Source organism: Martes martes, assembly GCF_963455335.1.
Source record: "Martes martes genome assembly, chromosome: 2".
Lineage (NCBI taxonomy): Eukaryota > Metazoa > Chordata > Mammalia > Carnivora > Mustelidae > Martes > Martes martes.
Genome location: NC_137889.1, coordinates 142,119,968 through 142,132,586, shown reverse-complemented (window position 1 = coordinate 142,132,586; position 12,619 = coordinate 142,119,968). Strand labels below are relative to the sequence as shown.

The following is a 12,619-nucleotide window of genomic DNA, read 5'->3' as shown; positions in this document are numbered from 1 at the left end:
GCCTCCACCGTGCAAGCTACAGGTGACCCAGGCACCTCATGAGGGTGACCCCTGGGGACAGGCAAGGGGACGCATTTACAAAGGCAGAGAGGGGGGCATGGTCTCTGTTTCGATCACTGAATTGGAGCTGAGGTTTTTGCAGAGGAAACCAGGCTGCTAGGAAGAGATGCCAGGTGGGGGGACAAACACGTAGGGCCTGACAGGACAGGAGCGACCACAGGAGGGACGTGGGAGGAGCCCGCCACTCACTTGCTGATGTACTCTGCGTCCAACTGCTTTCCGCACGTCTCACACTTAAAACAGCCCAAATGCCAGTGTTTCTCCAAAGCCACCAGGGACTGGCCATTTTTTATTTCTGTGCCGCAGCCTCCACAACCTGAAAGAAAAAAAGAACAGGACACAGACATCATCACAATGGGCCAAAGGCGTGTGGGACCAGACCACTGGATCACCAGAGGCAAAAGTGCCTAGAGCCAACCTGTGGGAGGGGACAGAGGGGACAGTCCATCTGGGTGTGCCGGAGGGACCCTGTGACACACCAGCCAGTGTGAACATGTAGAAAACCAATCACAAAGTTCACCCCCACATGCATTGAGCGCTGACTGCATGCAGCCTTGGCTGGGAGCTGACAGAGGCCATGCTGGCCTGAGGCTGGGCGCCCACCCCCCCACAGCAGGTGTGCCCTTGAACAATAGTGCACTGCAGGGTGGGGGCTGCCTGGAGGGGAGGCAGCAGGTCTGGGGTGGGGAGCCCATCTGTTATCTTCTGTTGACAAGGAGAATGTGAACCTAAGTGACCTGGCCAACGTGCCACCCCAAGGAGTTGTGCCACTCCTTCCCCTGGGCGCTCCCCTGCCCGGATGCCCCTCCTAGGAAGCCCTCCCGGCCCACCCGTCTGGACCTCTTTCCATGGCCATCTGTGCCGCATCCCAGACACAGACAGACCGCCCAGTCTCCCACCCGTGTTCCTGCTCCAAGTCAGCCCAAGTCCGAGCCAGGCCCCAGGAGGGCAGCCTCGGGGATTCCTCCCTTGGCAAACTGCCCTCGGGTGATGCGTGCTTCTCATCCCACGGTCCCCAACTGGGCTGGATCCCCGCACCTCCTCTCTCCCTCCCAGTGTGCCCATCCCTGCTCGATGGCTCCTGGGTCCCAGGGCCTCCAGGTCCTGACCCGGCCCAGCTGCCTCCAGGCCTTCCAGCTGTGGGCGGCCACACCAGGGCTCCCAGCACTCTTTGGGTCACACTGAGCCAAGCAGCTCTGTCTTCTGTGGGCCCACGTTTCCTTGCGGGTGGGGTGGAGTGGTTCCATTAAATGACAAAAGGCAAAGACCACACTCACCACGACTGCACAAGGAGGTGCCTCCCACCAGGACAGGAGGGGACGGGACGTGGGCAGGGTGCCTAGCAGGCTCCACAGATGCCCTTTGGTCCCCTGCTCTTGCCCTTGTCCTTGGCGGACAGGGCATCATTGGCTTTAAGAAGAGAAAATACTTGATGCCCACGAAACTGTTGGTCAAGCTCTGGCTTTCCTAAGTTACCACACGGTTCAAATGCATGTGCAACACCCGACGCTTGGACCCGCGCTCCGAGATCCAGGGTCACGAGGGACAAGAGCGGCTTGTTCATCTGGGGACCCTGGGGGCCCAATGTGGGCTGGCAGCTCAACCTTGCCGAGTGGATACACTCATGAATGAGTGAATGAATGAATGGGGACCAAGAGAATGCCCTCCCCTCTCAAGCTCAGGAGGCTTTCAAACCCCAACCCCAGCCCACTCCCTCCCTCAGTCCCCCAGCAGCACAGGGACAACGCAACTTGCAACTTGCCCGTTGTAGATTCGAGCAGTCTGGCTTTGAGTGCAGGCTTGCTCTATAAGCTCCAGGTCACTGCCTTGAAACCGAAACCAAGGATGACTATGCTCCCCAGGGGACCCTTGGAAATGTCTGGAGACACTTTGGATGGCCACAGTAGGAGGGGCGTACTCCAGGCACCTGGAGGCTGAGGCCAGAGATGCTGCTCAATGTCCTCCAGCAGAAGGGATGGTCCCACGGCGAGAATCATCTGGGCCCAGTCAGTGGCACCCGAGTCGAGAAACCCAGCTCGGAGCCTTAGCGTGCTTCTCTGGAAATGCATAGAGCAAAAGAGCACGCCACCCCACATCACGCCTGGGGTGGCGGGGCAGCAGGGTGAGCAGCACTTAGAAATATGGCCCTTGGAGCCAGGATACCCTCCCCAGCTGTGTGACCATGGGCAAGTCACGCATGTCTCTGTGCTCAGCACAGTGGGGATGCATTTTATGGGGGTAGTGAAGGTCTAGGCTCGCACACTTGTTACGCGGCTGAGGACAGCTAATAGCTCTAGGCCCACGGGGGTGTCTGACAATCAACTCCGTGCACACAGGGCCGAATGCTGGGACTCGTGCTGCTGTTGTCACGACGGGAAGACAACGGTGGCCCGATGTCCCGCGGTCACCATCTGAGGATGCCTCCGACAGCACACTCTGCCTCCTGCCCCAAGGGAGGGCCCAGAGGCTCTAGGTCAGCATGCCAGCTGTGGCTGCAGGGGAACGCGGACCCGACACCGGCCTCAGCCCCTCACTCATCCCGGCGACCTCAGGAAGAGTCTCAGAACCGCAAGCCCTGACCTCCGAGATAGAGCAACGTGCTCGAAGGACCGTTGTCATGGAAACACCATCCTCACTTTCCAAACACAACTGGAGCTCAGTGTGCCTTTGCAGGGCTTTGCAAATGACAGCACAGGATCTGGTGACAAGTCGTCAGCAGAGGGGATGTCCTCGACGGTGTGTGTCCCCACTGCTGAGGGCAGAGGTTGCCAGGAAGGCCACCCACTCACCCACACACCCTGGACTGGCTCATCACGGCAATGGCAATGAGCCCCAGCTGTGAACTGGGAGGGTCGGGCCCACTGTCGCTCCTGCCCTCCAGGTCAAACCTGGTCGGGAACCAGGAAGGGCTCCGAGTCGAATCTGAACTTGACTTCGGAAAGCATGGAGCCCACCGAGGTCTAAAACATGCAAATGCTGACATGTTATGAGCGGGACCTGTCATTTCTCTGAAAGCCCCAAACAGTGGAAAAGTGGGAGCAGCTGCTGGGAGAGAGAAAGCGCATTCAAGTGTGCCCCACGCACAGGGGCTCAGAGCTAAACCGGCGACACCCACCCCTGACTGCTGTGTGAGGGCGTGAGGTGCGTGGCTGGAAGGCGGCCAGGAGTGGGTGTTGGCTGCTGGGGGCTGCAGCACTCCACAAGGCAGGTGTACCCCAATAGCAGTCATGGTACCCCACAAGGCATATAGCTCACAGCCTCGCTGCCCCATCTCCCAGGCAGGAGTGGGCCAGCCAGGGGGTTGGGAAGCCTCTCTCAGGGAAGAAGACATAGAAGCTCCAAGGGCCACAGACCAGGTGGTCTCAGGGGGAAGGGCTGTGGACCCTCGACCCCGCCCCCCTTCCTCCCAACTCTGGAGGGGCCTCCAAGGGCCCCAGCTCCAGTATGACCCCCAACTCTGGGTGTCAATCCATCGATGCCCTGGTTGGGCTGAGCCCCAGCGGGTAAAGCATGGACCCAGGGTGGGTACAGAACAGGAGGCCAAGCCCAAGAACAGGTCCCACGTCCGCTTGGCTCAGACAAAGCTGCTCCCCACTCCAGGCCCCCAAGGCCTCACCCCCTGCCCACCCTGCCCCAGACCCCTGCTCACACATATTTCTGATCCCGTGCCCAGTCCCAAGGCCCAGAGGGGGACACAGCTTGCCCTGGGCAAGGAGGGGTGAGTGGGAGGGTTCACCTGGGGCAGCCAGGGCCACAGCTGTCTCTGACATTACAGTGCCAGGCCCTTGGGAGGGCTGCCCTGTGGCAGTGAGACCAGCAACCTGTTCAGAGCTGAAGCCTGGAGGAGGAGAAGCAACAAGCTCTCCTGGGGAGGAAACCCTCCTCCAGTGGGGGAGGCGGCCCAGGGCAGCCGCTCTTGTGCAAGCCTCAGAAGGAGGGTGTGCTTCTCCAGGGATGGAATGGCGTGGGCGTCCAATGCCAAGTGCTTATCCTGTTTCTAAGCAACAGACCCAGGGCCAGAGAGCAGAAGAGAGACTCCAAGGGATGCTCAGAGCCCAGGATTCCAGCTGGACTCCTACCTCTACAGCTGCCCCAGGGAAAGGCAGCTTTCCCCTTCCACCCCACTGCAGGGAGCCACAGCACCTCCCCCAGCCCCGCAACCTGCAGGCAAACCACACTGCTCAGGCTCCTCCCAGCACCCCTCATTCAACAGCCCTCTATGGCTCCTCGTTGCCTCTGGAACATGCTTGGGACTCTTGGCCTGGCTCTGCCCTCTGGTTTTCATCTCTCCTGCTTCCTTCTGTTCCCTATCTCCACGCAGCAGCCCCCCTTGTCCACTCACAAGGGTCTGAGGGTGGCCCACGGCACTTCCCATTTTCTCCCTGTTCTACAGAGCCTCCTCTTCAATGCCCACCTACCTGAACCCTTGTGTCAAGTTTCAGAAACAAGGCCATCTCCTCCGAAAGCATCTGTCACAGCAGGGGGAGCTCCCCGGCTTCAGAGTCTGAAGGCCTTGGCTCAAGCCTCAGGGGCACCATTCCCTAGCTGGGTGCCTGGCACTCACCCACCTCTCCCCACCAGACTCAGGGCACTTCTGCGCCTGTAGAAGGAGAGGAGGCTTCCTGCATGGCACGGCTGCTCTGGGCAGAAAAGGAAGCAGGAACTTGGAAGATTTTGCAAACGTCCATGCAGGAACCAAGAGCTGGTGATGAATGTTTAGCACTTTCTAGGCACAAAGGAGGTGCTAAGCTGAAGAGTCTCACTGAACTGGAAGAGGGGACAGGTCACATTATTAGACCATCTGAGGGTCAGGGGAGCATTTGTTCTCTGGAAAGGTAAATTTGATATTTTAAAATAAATTTACATTTGGAAAGGGCAGAGCCTTTTTAAACTCTCACCAAATTCTCATTGAGTCTGGGTTTGGGCATATTTCCCTTTATACTCTGGCTGCCAGGGAGCTCTGGACAAATTGTTTGAACTAATCTTGCCCCCTTTTTCGATTTTGCTTATTCGAGTTTTTTTTATTACTATTTCAGATTTCATTATAACAGTATCAATTGTGAAGCAAATTCTCAGAAGTTCAGGCAATCCTGTCCTCCACGGGAGAGAAAGTTTTGAACGGAGGACTCTCCTAGTGAGCCCCAAATCCAGAGCCTCACTAGCAGGAACTGCTCTTCGCTTGCCTCTCCAGGGTATGAAGTCTTCGCCTCCTTTCACTACTACCAGACCCCTAGGTCAGCCCTGAGCTTCTGGAAGCCTGCAGGTGCAATCTCCTTCGTTGAGAGGCACACGAGCCCAGCACTGGGGCGCCACTGTGACCACGGCACGCAGGGCAGGCACTGAAACTCCCTTCCTGTCCAGGGAGCATGGCAGCAGCGGGCCTTGGAGCACCAGGCCCCTTTTCCTGTCCCCACATCCCCCATCTGGCCCAGAAGAGCCGTGGAAGCCATGGAAGGCGGCTCCTGCCTGCCCCACGTTGTTCTCTCACTGCCTTGCACCCTCAGGGACACTCCAGCCCACATTTGTTCTGTGACAGTCTGCTACTGCTTCCAACAAGCACCTATTGAGTACCCACTGCATACAAACCTGGGCCTTACTCCTGGGGCATGGAGCAGTAAACCCAGGAGCTCTCAACCTCAGGCGCCCAGAGTTCAGTGTTCTCCCAGTGACTCCCCCAAAGGGTTTCTGAAGGGTCTAGAATTACCTGTGGAGCTGAACGTTTGTGTGTGTGTGTGTGTGTGTGTGTGTGTGTGTGTGTGTGTGTAGGGGAGGACCAGAGGAAGCTGGGAGGCTTCCTGGAGGAGGCAGGCTGGAGGGCAGAGACTCCCAGAGACTTCTGTCTCTGGTTCCCTCCCTGTGTCTGTCTGTCCACAGTCACCGTTCACTCCCATTTCTTCTGCTTTGGGTCCGGGTGGTCAGGTCCCTCCTGCTTCCCCTTCACCCCAACCCCTCTGCACCCACTTACTCCAGAGGCCCTGGGACAGGTGCGCGCTGCTGCCTGCTGTCTTGGGCAGGGAGCACTTCTGACACATGCATTCCTTCCCGTTGAAGGTCACTCGGTCCCCCGGCGGAAAGGGCAACCTGAAACAAGAGAGCACATGACCAGCCAGGATCGCCTCCTGCTTTTCTCCTGGGTGGGGGCGGGGGGAAAAGACACCCCCCCCCATATAGCACCACCTGCCTGGGGCCTCATGGAGACAGGCACCTCAGGCTGAGGATACAGCACCTCCCCATCCAGGCACCCCTGCGTTCCTGCCATGTGAGTCTCAGCTCATACCCAACACCCTAGCCTTGGTTGGTCCCCTTCTGCACAAACAGGCAGGATGGCGGGGCCCTGGTGAGGAAGAGCGAGGGCCAGCCTGTTGCTTGGCATGTGGCAACGGACCAGGCAGCCTCAACCACCCCCTCCTCCATTCACCCCTGCCTCCTCTGACCATCCAGGATGCTTTGTTCATATCAGTTCAGCAACAATGGCACCTGCCAGCATTTATTGAGCACCTACTGCGTGCCAGGTGCCACAAATTACAGTAGCTACCCCATATTTGTGCCTCATGTAATAACTCCAGGACATTTGTCCAAGCTGAATTTTCCTTCATTTTTTTCTCTGCAGGTGAGAAAACTGAAGTTCAGAGAGGGTAGTTAACTTTTCCAAGGACAGACAACTGATGCATGTCAAACCTAGAGTCAAACCTAGACCTGTTCAGACTCCAAAGCCCTCTGATTTATGTACCCACTTGGACCTCGAAGAAGTCAGTGCCTTGTACAAGCCTTGTAGACACAAAGGTATCACATATTCTCTCCCTTCTCTATTTAAGTTCGGCATTTTGCTTATCATGGATGTTTTTGTATTAATTTTTAATTTTTTTAACTATCACATTAAAATATCATGTACCTTAATTGTTGATTTTTTTTTTTTTTTTTTTGGCATCGCTGAAATCCCTCATCCAGACTGAGTCCCAGCCCTGGTGCAGGCTGCGTAGAAGCAGCAGAGAGCCACATTGCGTCCCTGCACCAAGAATGTCCCCCCTGGTGCCTGAGAGATGGGTAAGGTGGCTGTTCTCCAGCAAGGGAGGGACAGGCCACCTGTAGGCAGGGCTGGAAGATCGATTTCAGTGTCCTGCCAGTGTCCATCCTGGCCACCTGCTGCCACTGAGCTCCCAGCTGCCCCGGGGGCCACTTTCCTTCCCCAGCAGAGCCTGGCCAGGGAAGGGCTCTGGGGCAGTAGCCTGCAGGATTCTCTGCACCAGGACATGCCCTTTGCTCAGGTTAAACCTTCGTGTCTGCCCTCTGCCTTCTCGGGGCTGGACAATCCCATGGAGCAACTGGGTGCTCAGTAGGTACTTCCTAATGAGTGAATGAGTGAGTGAGTGAGTGAATGACTGACTCAGAGCCCCCTCCTGCCTGGCCTCCCCATGCAGCCTGCCCGGTCACACCAGCCCCTGGCCAGTCCCAAGCCGGCAGTGTCCCTCCCTGCAACAGAGCCTGCCCTAGCCCTCACCTTGCATGGCTGGTGTTCATCCAGCAGATGTGTTCTGGGGCCCCAGGGGCCAGTCCCTGCTCTTGCGGACCCAGAACACGTACAGGATGAGCTAATCCCCCTCCCCAGGCTTGGGAGACGAACCCGTAGACCTGACTCCTCAGGGCCCAGAGCTTTTGCAGCTGTGTCACCTGCCGTCAACATCGTGCCCTGCTGCTCTCTCCTAGAGTGCTGCTGCTGGCTGGGTAGTGCGGGGTGTTGGGTATTGGGCTAGACTGAGCATGTGCTCTGACAGGGTCTCTGGCTGTGTAACCAAGAGTAAGTTACTCACCCTGTGTGAGTCCTGTTTCTCACCTGTAAAGTGGGACTTAAAATATCTATCTCATGGGGTTCTTATTCAATCCTCCCACCCTCCCTCCCTCTCTTCACCCATCCGTCCTTCCATCTACACATCCATGTATCATCCATCCATTCATCCATCCATCCATCCTTCCATATCCATCTATCCATCTGTCCATTTCCCTTCCTTCCATCCATCCATCCAACCATCCATTGGACAAACTGCATTGAAAGATCTAGCATACTGCCTGGGACCAGGTGGGGCTGAATAAATGATAGCTATTATTTTATTAGCTCAACTTTATTGAAATATACTTTGACAAATGCACTCATTCATGTTAGCAACACCACAGTCATGATATGGGACATTCTGTCCACTGCAAAAAGTCCCCTGTGACTCTATGGTCACCCCCACCACCACCCATGGCCCCAGGCGACCATGGTGGGCATTCTGCTGCTGTGGATTGGAAATGCCTTTCCTAGAATTGCAACTGCAGGCACATGGAATCACACAGTACATAGGCTTCCATGGCTGGTTCAGCGCCCTACCCCTGACATTCACTCCTGCAGCTGTGTACATCCACAGCTTGTCCCTTGTCACTGTGGAGTGGTGCTCCACTGGCCAGATGAGGGACAACATGATTCCATTCATTGCTGAAAGGCATCTGGGTTCTTTCCAGTTTGGGACTGTTACAAATAAAACTGATAGGAACATTTGGCGACAAGTCTGTCCATGGACATGTGCTTCCACTTCTCTTGGGTACATACCTAGGAGTGGAATCACTGGGTCACAGGTTAACTCTCCATTTATAACAACTGCCAAACTGATTTCCAGGCAAGTTGTACTACTTTGCAGTCACCCTGGCAATAAATGAGCATTCCTTCAGCTTCATATCTTCGTCAACACCCACCTTTTTAGCTTTAGCCATTCTGGTGGCTAGATGATGGTGTTCTACCATTTTAATCTACTCTGTTGCATGTGCTTATGGTTATTTGCATTGATTCTTCTGTGGAGTGTCTGTTAAACTATTCTGCCCATTTTTAATAAGGTTTTTGTTTATCTTCTTATTGATGACTTACAGAAATTCTTTATATATTTTGGATGTCAGTCCCTCATCAGACATATTTTATCTACCAGTTGATGGGTTGCTTCTGTACTTTACCAACATCTTTTGACATCATTTTTCTTCTTCTAACTTTACTGTCACTTAGGTGTGCTGGCAACAAGTTCTCTCAGCTTTTGTGTGTCTACAGAAGTCTTTATTTTGCCTTCATCTTTTTTTCCAGGGCAGACACATTTATTCATGTTATTTTAATCACATACATCTTGGAGATACTTCAGTTTCAGTTCCAGACCACTGCAATAAAGCAAATATTGCAATAAAGCAAGTCAAATGTATCTTCTGATTTCCCAGTGCATAGAAAAGTGATGTTTACACTGTAGTCTATTAAAGGTGAAATAGCAATAAGTCTAAAAACCAAAGTACATACCTTAATAAAAAGTCCTTTATTGTGAAAAAATACGCTAGCCATCATCTGAACTTTCAGAAGTCGTAATCACTGATCACAGACCAGCATGAAAAATATAATCATACAAAAGTTTGGCATTTTGTGAGAGTTACCAAGAGGTGACACAGTGACATGAAGTGAGCAAATACTGTCAGAAAATGGCACTGACACACTTGCTCGATGCAGGGTGGTCATGAACCTTCAGCTGGTAAAAAAATGCAGTATCTGCAAAGTTCAATGTGCCGGTACATAACGTTCATACCATTCAGTGTGTGTGATTCAACGGTTTCTAGTGTATTCAGACTCACGCATGTGTCCCCATGATCAGTTTGAGGACTTTTTCATCACCCCAACAAAGCAACCCCATACTCTTTAGTGGTCTTGCCTTCATTTATTGAAAGTCTTTCTTTTTTCCCTTTCCTTCCTTAATTACTTTCTCTCTTTCTCTCTCTCTCTCTTTCTTTCTTTTCCATGGTATGGAAATTGTTTGATTTTTTTTTTCCTTATAGCTCTTTAAAGATGCTATTGTCTCCTGGGGGTGCATAGTTCAGGTAAAAAATCTGCAGTCATTCTTTCATTCCACTCTTTATCATGTGGGTCTTTTCTCTTGCTCCGTGTTAGATTTCTTCTTATTATTTTTCAGAAATTTGGCTATGATGGACTTAGTATGTTTCTGTCATGTTTTTCCTGCTTGGGGTTTATCAAGATTCCTGGATCCATGGGTTTATAGTTTTCAACAGGATTGGAAAATTTTCAACCATTATCTCTTCAATTATTTGGCCTTCCCCCACCTCCAGGGTTTCCCCCTCTCAGCCCAGACAGGCAGAAAGATTCTTTATATGCAGATCCCTGAAGCTGTCTTCATGTGTTCCAGTCTTTTCTGTCTCTTTGCTTTAGTCTGTATAGTTTCTGTTCTTATGTCTTCAGGTTCACCAAGCCTTTCCTCCTCAATACCTAATCTATTGCTAATTCCTTTGAAGGGATCTGTCATCTCAGAAATTGCCTTTTTCATTTTCAGAATTTCCACTTGGCATCTTTTTATTCCTTCCATATGACTTCTCTTCTCCTTTAAATACCTAAGCATATTTTCAATACTGTTTCAAAGCCACCATCTGCTGGTTTCACATCCCTCTCATTTCTGGATCCCACGGCTATTGGGTTTTTCTTCTGGCTTTGGGTCTCAATGCCCAGCTTCTATGGCTAGTAACACCTGAGTGGATGTTGGGTGCTGTCAATGCTATGTTGCTCAGGGCTGGATTTCCCGTCTTCCTGTGAAGAGTGCTGGAAGGCAGTTAGCCCATTTGCAGATCAGTGCAAACCTTTGGGGGTTTATTCTGTCCTTCATTTCAGTAGGTGCTTGTAGCCTTTGCTCTTGGGCTATTTTACTCCCACTAATAATGCAAAACTTTTTTTTAGCATCCCCACTGCATACCTGGGTCACATCTTGAATGTCTCCCAGCCTTGGGAACCATTCAGCTTACAGCAATCCAGCCACTCTTTGTCCACCTTGTGAAATGTCCTCTATGCCTACATGGCTTTGTGTTCAGTGATGTCTCAAAGGTGCCCCTATGTTGCTCTCTGCATTTGCTCTGTGTGGCCCCCTCCCCCTGGCACACAGCCCCTGCTGCTCTTATCACTGCCTCCTGACCCAGTCTCCTCTCCCGGTAGTGCCACTCCAGGAACTGTTGCCAGGCAAAAAGCTGGGTGGTTGCAGGGTCCGTTGCCTTTGTGGTCCTGCTCTTAGTCCCAAGCAGACTGTGCCCCAATGCCCCCAAACAATTAATTCATGTAGAGTGTTGCAATTGTGTACAGAGGGTGTAAGTCTGGCCCAGTTACTCCAGTGTGACAGAGCTCTCTGTTGTTATTTTAAAAATGGAAGATTATCCAGAGGTGATCTTTCAAACTTATTCTGATTATGTCCCCTTGTCTCTAAGCTGCGTGCACAGCAATCAAACATTGGATTGTCCTTGTGGGAACTCTGAGACCCACACATGCTGCAACAGCACAGTGACTCTCATTAGAAATATTCCCTGTCATTGTTCCCTCCTCTCTGCATCCCTCTGATGAAAACATCCACTTCTATCCAGCACACAAGCCCTAACCACAGACAACAGCTTTGGCAACAACACTCAAAAAGTCCCCCTTGAAACTGGGTGTGGTGAGACCGAGAAAACAGAGCAGAAGATAAACTCAGGGTTCTTTTTACTCTTTGCATCTTCGACATAGAACTTCTTCCTGGGAGTAGTGTGTCTAGGGCAGGGCGTGGGGTGCAGGAGGTTGCTCACATGGGAAAGCTGCTTCTGGGCTCTCTCCTAAGTCCCCAGAGGTGCTGGGTGGAGCAGGGAGCTGGCTGAGCCCCTGCTGGGAGGGTTAGGCTCTTTCTAAGTGCAGCAATCCTCCACCTCCTCCCTGCTTTGGGCCTTTCTCATGGATTCCAGGGGGCAGTAGGGAGGAAAGACAGAGAGAGGGGAGGTAGGGACCCAGTGCAGAGGTCGTGGCAGGACCCCAAGTAGGCACACTTTAAGACCTGCATGGGGGTGGTGGCTGGGAAGATTCTAGAAAGAGACGGACCCTTCCCCAAATCTGGAAGACACCAATGCTTAGGGGCCATGCACCCAGTGGGTGGGTGAGGGGCCACCCACAGATCAAGGACCTGGGAGCAGCTGAGGGGTGGTGGCGGGTGGGCAAGGATGGGGTGAAGTGTGGACCCCACAGGCACCAATGTGAGGGAAGAAACACATGGAGGATGCTGGGAGGAGAGGAGCTCAGCAAGGGGGCCGAGGAGGGTGGGGAGTGAGCTCCTTCCCAGAGCCCAAGAAAGCCCCATGTTGGCATCCTCTGAACCTGCTTCTGTGCCATCACCACCACCACCACCCCCAGGAAGGAGGGCCTGGTCCTTCCCTTCAGGCAAAGGGTGGAGGCCTGCATGTTCTGGGGCTGGACAAAGGTATGTCTTGGTGTATAGCCGTCCTGTGTCCACCTGCCACCTCGGGGTTGTGCTCTACCTCCCCTCCCAGCTGTGGCCCAGCAGAAGGGAGGAGGGATGGAAGGAGGAAGATGGAGTGAGGAGGGAGGAGGCAGGAGGATGGGGGGAGGAGGGGGAAGAGAAGGGAGAGAGGAGGCAGAAGAACAGGGGGAGGAGAAGGAGGAGGAGGGAGGAGGGAGAAGGGAGGAGAATGGAGGGAGGGAGGAGGATGGAGAGAGGAGAGAGGAGGGAAGGAGGGAGGAGGGAGA

At 53.4% G+C, this 12,619-nt stretch overlaps 1 protein-coding gene across 1 annotated transcript in view; it reads right to left on the bottom strand.

Moving 5' to 3' along the window:
- Positions 1–12,619, bottom strand: part of ABLIM2 (actin binding LIM protein family member 2) — a 135,652-nt gene that overhangs the window by 78,364 nt on the left and 44,669 nt on the right. Inside the window, exons 4-5 of the mRNA XM_080796991.1 lie at positions 6,026–6,141; positions 250–376 (exon numbers count right to left, since the gene is read on the bottom strand). Coding sequence (XP_080653117.1) covers positions 250–376; positions 6,026–6,141 — 243 coding nt within the window. The remainder of the gene's footprint in view (positions 1–249; positions 377–6,025; positions 6,142–12,619) is intronic.